The sequence below is a fragment of the Lipotes vexillifer genome, unplaced genomic scaffold (genome assembly GCF_000442215.2).
Source record: "Lipotes vexillifer unplaced genomic scaffold, Lipotes_vexillifer_v1.1 scaffold1288, whole genome shotgun sequence".
NCBI classification, from domain to species: Eukaryota; Metazoa; Chordata; class Mammalia; order Artiodactyla; family Lipotidae; genus Lipotes; species Lipotes vexillifer.
In genome coordinates this window covers 790,565-799,946 of record NW_006776097.1, presented here as the reverse complement: position 1 = coordinate 799,946, position 9,382 = coordinate 790,565, and the positions used below count along the sequence as shown (strand labels likewise).

Below are 9,382 nucleotides of genomic sequence, written 5' to 3'. Positions count from 1 at the left end.
ACCCAGACGTTCCCTACTAGGGTTCAGGGGTCCTAAACAGCAGTCCAGGGGATCTGTGGATAGAATTTGGGGCAAATTGGATTGGAAAAAATTACATCTTTATTGCACTAACCTCTAGCTGAAATTTGGCACTTTCTTAATGATGAATGTAATCAACAAACCACAGTAGAATTATCAATTCCTGCAATTTTGTGACAAGTTTTTTAATGTTATATTAAAAATATTGAGGAGACCTCAAAACATTATTTTCACTATAAGAATACTGTATTATCCTCCACTATATCTTGTTATTTAATACATTAATTAAGAAGCACATATATTACAAATGTTTCTTAGTGGTTGTGTTACCTATATTTCAGCATAATTGGTTTCGTTTATCCCTATGTCTTTTAGGCATGTAGCCTTCACCAGACTGCCAAAGGAGTCCATGGAAGAAAAATGTCAGGAACCCCTGCTCTAGGCTGTAAACTCCATATGTTTACATTTGTCTTGTTACCATATCCCGGGCTCAATGCCTGATAATAATAAGGTCCTCAATCAATGTTTTGAATGAATCAAAAAAAAAAAAAAGGTTTTAGGTTTAATTGGTTTGTTGATTAACTTGACTGCTTTCTCTGAGAGTAACTTTGGATGTGGTACCTTCTCTTTCATTCATTTATTTAACCATTGTTTATAGAGTACCTACTATTGCCAGGAGCTATTCTCGGTTCCTTGGAGCCTTTGTTTTTGTAAAACGGTAAATATGTAAACAAATCTTGTAAAACAAGCAAAATAATTTCAGATGGTAATAAGTGCTTCAGAGGAAATCCAGCCTGGTTACTTGATCATGAGCAAGATGGGGTTGCTGATGACAACACTGGAAAGGATGATCAGAAAGGGGCAGGGCAGGAGATGAGTTCGTTTTGGGAGGCCAGGACAGACAGCGGGCCTTACAGACCATAGTGGAGATTAGATTTTATTCTGAGTGTGTGGAAAGCAGCTTTAGGATGGGGAAGGGGGCATGGCATTATGTGATTTATGTTTGAGAGGATGACTAGCCATTGTGTGGAGAAGACTGGGTAAGAGGCCGTTAAGGGTGCTCCAGGCAAGAGGTGGTGGTATGGATTAGAGTGTTAGCATAATAGCACCTGTTCCTCATACAGGTGGTGATGACATTAAAGCACGTGGCACAGGGCCAGGCACCTCGTCAGAACTCAGGAACCATTGGTTTCCTTCCTTAATTAAACCTATGACTCCCTTAACTGGTCCTGGGATCAGTTCTTGCAAGCAGCAAGTAGTGTTAGATCAGATTATCTCCTGTCCCAGAACCATCTAGTGGCTTCCAGCTCACTCCCAGGAAGAGCCCAAGACCCTGTACAGTGTTGTCCCCACCACCTCACTGAGATCCTATCGTTTGCCCCCTGTGTGGCTCCAGTCCAGTTTTCTGGGTCTCTCTGCTTGTTTTCTGTCCCCTCAGGGCCTTCGCCCTGTAGAGGCCTTTCCTCTACCTGCAAAGCTCTTCCCTCAAATAGCCAGATGGTTTACGCCCTCACTTCCTATAATTCTGCTCAGGTATAACCTTCTCAACGAGGCCTGCCCTATCCACCCTATTTAAAAGTATAATACTACCATCCCCAGCACTCCTTCGTCTCTTCCCAGCTTTAGTTTTCTTGTTAGCAATTATCACCTACTGACATGGTGTAAATTTTACTTCTGTGTGTAACTGTGAGTATAAGCTCCATGAGGGCAGGAACTGTTGTCTTTTGTGTTCATTGCTATATCCCCAGAGCCTAGAGCAGTCCCTGGCTTATACTAAGCACCAAAATGTTTGTTAAGTCAGAAGACTGCTTGCTCGGTGCCCAGCCCTGAGCTACCATGAGGGTCCCCATATCCCTGCTCCCAGGGGTTCACTTCAGTTAAGCAAAGTGCCAAGGGAGGAAAAAGAGGGAGAGCGTCTAGAAGAGAAGGAAGGAGAGTTTTCAGATCTGCTTTTGAGGCTAGAGCTGGGTCTTTTCAAAAAACAGATGTAACCACGCATAAAGAGTAGGACACGTTTCCTGTAGCAGGAAATAAGGCAAGCAAAACAAGAGATAGAATGTACAAAATGTAGGAATAAGAAAAACGATCTGCCTGTGAATCAAAACCCCATGGCACAAGTAGGGCACAGCAAAATGTGGCTTTAGCATCTTATATCAAACATTCTTGAGTAATTTGGCTGACTTATGGTTTGGTATTAATTGGTACATGTAACATAGGGCTGGAAAAGCAGGTTCAGGCAAGTCTAGATCACATGAATAGGAGCACAGCCATGTGATTTTAATTTCATAGTCATCAGGGCTGAGTGTGGAGCCAAACACTGCCACTTACTGCATGACCTTGGATAAGTAACTTAACCTTCTGAGCCTTAGTTTTCTCAGCTGCCACATGTAAATATAATGCAAACTTGACAGGATTGTTGGGAAGATGAAATGAAATACTCTTTAACTGGTCTCCCCACAACTGGATGATTCTCTTTCCTTACCAGGGGGATTTTTTTTAACTTAAAAAAGACCAAAATGAATGAACAATACTCTTTTTCTTTGGATTGTGATAAAATATACATGACATACCATTTTCCACTTTAACCCTTTTTGCGTGTACAGCTCAGTGGCTTTAAGTACATTCACATTGTTGTGCAGCCATCACCACTGTCATCATCTCCAGAACTTTTCCCTCAGCCAGAAGGATTTTTAAAACATAAAGTATTACTTCAGGTTGCTGTGTTCAGATGCCTTCCCATCCCACTTAAAAGCCAGTGTCCTTACAGGGCCCTGTAGGGTCTGCCCTTCCTTTTCATGCCCTAGCACCCTCCACACACCTGTCCTTTGTTGTGCCTCAGGGCCTTCGTGGTGGTTGTTTCCTCTGCCTAGAACATTCTTTCCTCAGAAATTCACAAAGGTTATTCATTCTAGCCAAGTGTCACTTCCAGAGAGGCCATCCTTGACCACTCACCCAGAATGGCCTCACCTCTGCACGTCTCTGTCCCCTCACCCAGCACTGGGCTAGATGTCTACAGGTTCATTTGCTGACTCTGCCGAAAGATAAACTTCATCACGGCAGCCACCTGCTCAGTTTGCTCCCTGCTGCATCTCCAGCTCCAAGAACATCACCTAGCATGTTCTAGGTGCTCAGTAAATTGTTTTGAAAACATGAAGTAGGTAAAGCAGCTGAAAGTTGCTCCTCAGAAGCTGGCCCCTCCCCTTTCCATGGGAGCCTGCAGAGCACCTTGCAGCTGCCATTCTGCTCTGCTGGCTCAGACCAGACCTGGGCTCAGTTCTAGGAAGTGTGTCTTACAGAAGACCCTGGGAGGCAACCAAAGGCCAGGGGCCCGGGGGTGGGGACGAGGGGGTAGACTTGACACTCAGGCATGAACTTTGCAGGAAACTAAGCTCTTGAGCCTAGAGAAGATCCGAATCCAGAATAACAGGACATCTCAGAGAGGACAGATCTGGTGATAGAATTTGTAACAGTAGTGGGGAGAATAAGTGGGCTGCTATGGAATGGTCAGCTTAAATCAGTGTTTGTCAGACGGGTTGTGGGCATAGTCTGGGGGACTGTGAGGTCTGGTACATACAAGCATACTCTGAATCAACTGGAAGAGGAGTCCCTGAATCAATGTGTAATCCTATTGACTCCAGGCTGTCTTACTGCATCACAGATTAATGAGACAAGAAGGAGGGCTTAATATAGATGTGATGCATTGAAGACCAGGGAAGGCCAGGTGACCTCCAGGCACCCCGCAGAGTCAGAAAGACTTTGCATTGATTTGATTAGAGAAAAATAGTGGAGGTATAGGTAAAGAGACCTCAAAAAAACTTGTCAGGCCCTGGTGCCATATTAGGTGATTCCTTTGCAGCAAACCAGCATAATCTTTCACGTTAAATTGACATTGCTAATTGCTAATTTCAACTTTTATTGGTTTTGTGGTTTTATTTATTTCATTCGTTACTGTGTTAATTGCAAAATATGTATTGTATTTGTATGAGAGCGGTACCATTAGGAGTTGATATTTGTCATGTTATTATAAAAGTAATTTAGGTCAACACAATTTAAGAAAACACTGAATCAGAAGACCTTTAAGGTTTCTTGCAACCCTGAGAGCCTGTGATTGTGCAGATCTTGTGTAACAGTTGTATGGCTGTTGCAGCAATATCACTCGAGATTTAGAAATCTTCCACAGATTTGGCTAGTGTTAGCACAATCTAGGCTGTCTCTGCCAGGCCCTGGGGCCCCCTATTTTTGAGTTTGAGCCCAATCCTGTTACCTGGAGATAAGAGAGAGAGCTAATTAACCCTACATCTAAGTTTAACAAGGTCATTCATGTTCTTGTTAACTTCAGGAACCCTCTTTTTCTTACTAGTTAACCAGTCCCATCATTTGAAAGGAAATTTCAAAAATCTGAACATCTGTAGGATTCAGGTTCTATTAAAAAAGCAAAGCTATACTTGAGGAATGGAGGAAAGAGGATAGGGAAACTAAAAATAGTCTTCCTGTATAAAGGCTTAAAGTGGATCTACTCTGATTATTACCTAACTTGTTTTCCCTCCGCAGGTATTTTTCTCACTTCTATATCATCTCAGTGCTGTGGAATGGCTTCCTGCTTTGGAGCCTTACTCAGTCTCTGTTTGTGGGAGCACCTTTTCCAAACTGGCTTCATCATTTACTCAGAATTCTTGGGGCTGCGCAATTCCGAGGTAACAACTCCTCTGGCTAATACCAACCATTGCATCCTGTTCCTGTCTCTCCTGCCTGCGGGGAGGTGTTCTCGGTATTTCATAGCCACTCTCAGCTTCTTGGCGGGGCTGGGAAGTGAAGGGTGGGGCAGAAAGGGTTCCGCGTAGATCACAGCCAGATGGCCAAGGGGAAGGCCCCAAGTCCTTCACTGAGATCATGGCAGAGCTGCAAGTCAGCTCTTCATCCCTGATTTCCCAGCAAGTGCTGTGCTGAACAGGACTGGCTGTTCTCCCTCTGATATTTTTAGTACTTTAGGATCCCTCAGGTTTGCCTTGAAACATTTATCGTATATATAGTTCCAACCACAATCATGCCTCGGGACTCTAGAAATTTGATAGAAAATTACTTTTTGATCACAGGTTAAAAATGTTTGTTATGCTGTGAGGCTTTGGTTATATAAAAAATTGACTGTAAATAGTTGTTGATCAGATGATTACAAAATAGCATTTAAATTTGCCTCACTGTGCCTTGAATAAAGGATACACAGAACAATTTAAAAGGTAAGGAATTGAAGGTGAAAACCATAAAGTGGCCTCAATTAATATCAGGCATCAGGAGAGGGGCAGAATTAGAAACAAATTGTTATGGTGCTATCTCTGTACTTTGTTCCAGCAGCCAAACTGCTGGCTTCCTGGGAACAGTCCTTTTCTGTATAACCAGAGGAACCTGTTGCAAAAGATGACAAAAAGAAAAAGCTATGCAGATCATACTTGGGAGGGGAAGATACCTCGGTGAATCCCACTTCACCCATTAAAACTTTACCTCTTCATTTGCTTACTGGGGGGCTGGCTGGGGTTCTGATATTTGAAGGGTGGTTGTGAGGAGTTGTATTTGGTGGTTTGTTTTATCCTATTCCTGAAGAGTTAGAACTAGGTTTCACTATATTTGAAAGAGAAAAGCAGGCAAAGCCAATCTGTGTGATAGAAGTCTCCATAGAGCGTACCCGTGGGAGGGTGCGGGGAGGGGCAGTGCCTGGAGGGGAGCACGAGGTGCTGGTTGTGCTCTGTTTCTTGATGTAGGGGCTGGTCGTACGGGTGGGATGGGCTGGTGTACTTTGCAAAAATTCATTAGGCTGTGTCCTTATTGTATTTTTATGCTGTGTGTGGTAACATTTTTAAAAAACATCTAGATTTTATGTCATTTTAAAAACCAGCATTTCTTCTGACATCTCTTGAGGCACAGGGCTGAGAGGCAGATAGGAAGATAGATCTCAAGTCTCACAGTGCCCCAAAAGTATAATTTCTTTTTCTTTTTAAATACGGAAAGAAATGCATAACTCTTACTGTCTCTGTTCCCATCCCCCTTTCTGCTTCTGTATATGCCTGTGTCTCTTCTCCCCCCTGACCTCAGGGATCCCACCAGGAGTCCTTGCTCAGAGGTCATCCAGGAGCTCTTCCTGACTATCTTCAAATGGGTATTAGTGCCAGGGACCAGAGACCATGGAGTTGGGGTTCTGAGAGCATGGATCCCTTCACAGCCACGTAACCCAGAAGGCCTTCACGTCACAGCGTAGAGTCAGGAGACCCAAGTCTGTCTCAGCTCTGTCACCAGCTTACTGTGTAACTTTGAGCCAAATGCCTTGACTTCACTTGGCTCGCTCCCTCATTGCCAAGCAAAGGAGGTGTTAGACTGGATGATATCTAGGGCCCCTTCCAAGCTCTGATCTTGTTTAATACCCTGTTTAACAGTAGGGGAAATCATAACTTTGGATTAGTCCTGGAGAGAGAGATGCTGAGTGTGTTCCATTCTGAATTGTAGGGGGTGAGCTCGCGCTGTCTGCGTTCTTAGTACTAGTGTTTCTGTGGCTACACAGCCTACGAAGACTCTTCGAGTGCTTCTATGTCAGTGTCTTCTCCAATGCCATGATTCACGTCGTGCAGTACTGTTTCGGACTTGTCTACTATGTCCTTGTTGGCCTAACTGTGTTGAGCCAAGTGCCAATGGACGGCAGGAATGGTGAGTGGTTGCTGGGGTCTGTCAGCTGAGTCACTGGGTATATGAGGGACTCTGGGTGAAGCATTCCACCAAGCATTACAGAAGTTAGAAAGTAGGAGACCTGCCCAGTTCACTTTGCATTTGAGGAGTTTGGGCTCTAATTGTAGCTTTAAAAAGTCAACATGCCCAAGGGTGCCTAGCAGATGCACATCACATTAACCATAACTGCTAAAACCTGAGAGATACCAACATAAGCAGCAATGCCTTCAGTAAAGAGAATAAAGTGCAAAGTCTTCAGGAGGCCTGGCTTAGGGATGAAGAAGTGGGATGTGGGGTTTCCATCAATGGGATTGAAGTCAGTGAACTTCTGTGGAGTTAGTCTGGAAAGGAAGAGGCAGTGTGGTCGAGAGTAGAACAGGAAGCAGGGAACACACTGGAACAGGAGAAAGGGTCAGCAGGCCAAGCTGCCTCACCAAAGCCTCGTCATCCAGGGCTGGGGGGTGAGGGGTGAGGGTGGGGAAGGGAAAGTTGTTGTGCAGGGTGAAATCACGGAATACCAGAGGAGGAAAGGGTGGCCTGAGCTCATGGTGAATAGTTGGGATTTGAAGAGGAGGTAGGGAGCCATTTTGTTGCCATCTCGTTCTTGTGATCGTTCCCGTTGTAACAAAGCTTATTTCAAGTGAGGCAGCCTGAGCGGAGAGGACAAAAGAGTACTGTGGTAAATCAAAATTGTGCCTTAACACTTCTGAGCTCCCACTAGCCAGGAAGAGGGAAGCAAAATCATGACTTTGTTTATGAGGAGGAAATGAAATGTGATTTGGGGGATGGGGGAGAGGGAGGATTGGATATCTGACATATGTGGCCATCGTTTTTGTAAAAACAGTGCATGCTTATCATAAAGAATTCAAGTCATTTTGGGTGATGGAAATGAGTTTTCTAGTGCTGAGCTTAACTTCATCTCACACCCTTGGTATCCGTCAGCCCACACGCTCTAGGGTAGGTCCTTCACAGCTGTTTTCTCTAAGCCCAAGTCTCCCTGTTTCCTAAAGCTGCCCTATCCCTCCTTGTAAATTGAGCCCATGGTCTGGATGTTTCCAGTACTCAGTGAGTCAACTCTCTCCTCAGGTTTGATTTCAATGTCAAGTGCCCCTTGATTGGCCTCTCTCTCTGTTGCTGTAGGACAGCCCGTGGCCTCCATGGCGCAAGGAACGATTTTAAAGTATGACTTATTGACGCTCTTTCTCAATTCCTGAGTTATTAGCTCCAGCCACTCAGTTAGCATCTCTCCATCTAATTTCTCTGAACGTAAGTCAGTTTTTCCTCCCTGAGCTTTCGGCTGTGGCATCCTTGTGCCTCCCATGTCACGGTTTGAGCCGTCATTCCTGGAGAACAGTCCGAGGTTTTTACCCAAAGGAGCTTTCCAGAGCACTTTGGTAACCCACTAGCTTGCAGTCTGTTAGCATTACGTATCTCTGCTGGAGTTTCCTCTGCTGGCTGGACCCCAACTTCCACCTTCCCTCCTGTATAAGGAGTCAAGGAAAGGCTGCTGAGACACACACAAAATAGCTTTTAGACACTCCTTTCTGAAGTTTTCTGAAACTTGTGTTTCACCTACCTGTCCTTCAAGATATCATCTGGGACAGTATGGGGAGGACTGGTTTCAGGAATTCATTGGAAGAGAACACATTGGGGCATTTGCCAGCTGCAGAGTCTGATAGAAATGACAGGGGCTTGGGCGTCAGATGGGCCTGAGTCTGAATTCTGGCTTATTAACATCTCAGAGCCTCAGAACCTTCATCTGGAATTAGGGACATATACTGATTTCAGAGGGTTCTTGTGAAAGTGGAAAGAAAGTGTATCTGTAAACTACCCAGATCTTCACATCTCCTTGCCTTCAGAATCTAGAGGGTCCACCCCCAGTCACTCTCAATTACATTGTTCTGTTGTTTTTTCTTCAGAGTACCATCTGTACCTAAAATTACTTTGGTTATTGATTTTTTTACTTGTTTCATCTCTTGCTACTAGAGTGTGAGTTCATGAGGACTGGGACCTGACCTGACTTACCCACTGCTTTATCCCTTGTGAGAGATGCCACGCTCAGTAGACACTCAATAAGGAACGAATGAATAAATGGATAACTAAATACTACACAGATTAGACCCTCAGTAAATAGCCTTCCTCCTGCCTCCCCTTTCCTGTATCATAACTTACTCTTAAAATTTTTTTTTTTCCTCTCATAGGTAATTTCTCTGCCTTTAGAGTAGGTGACTTGGCTGTAACGTGAACTCTCAGACACTTGCTTCAACTTTTAATCCTGTGGTGACTTGCTCTTATAGCCCTCTGATTTAAAACTTTTTCATATTCTGTTTATTTTTAACTTATAAAAATATAACTATTTAGTTAAATGGCTAAACTTAGTCAACATTAAGAGACTATGGTAGATTGTTTAGAGAAAGCAAGTTTCTAAAAGAAGTTAACACAATTAGATTTTGGGGGACTGTCATTAGTCATTAGCTGTCATCAGCTGAGTCCTGCCTCCAGGTACCCACATGGAATAGCTTGATCCTTGGTTCTCCTACCTGAATCAACTTTTTAGGGGCTCCCTCTTGGCTGCAGAGCCTCCGGCTCTTCCCCATTGTCAATGGACAGCCTTGTTTTTTCAGTCAAATCCTGACTAGCCTCACTGCTTCCTGCT

At 44.1% G+C, this 9,382-nt stretch overlaps 1 protein-coding gene across 1 annotated transcript in view; it reads left to right on the top strand.

The window, feature by feature from the left end:
- Positions 1 to 9,382, top strand: part of SRD5A3 (steroid 5 alpha-reductase 3) — a 15,611-nt gene that overhangs the window by 3,463 nt on the left and 2,766 nt on the right. The window contains exons 3-4 of the mRNA XM_007450266.1: positions 4,570 to 4,712; positions 6,511 to 6,708. Of these exons, the coding sequence (XP_007450328.1) occupies positions 4,570 to 4,712; positions 6,511 to 6,708 (341 nt within the window). The remainder of the gene's footprint in view (positions 1 to 4,569; positions 4,713 to 6,510; positions 6,709 to 9,382) is intronic.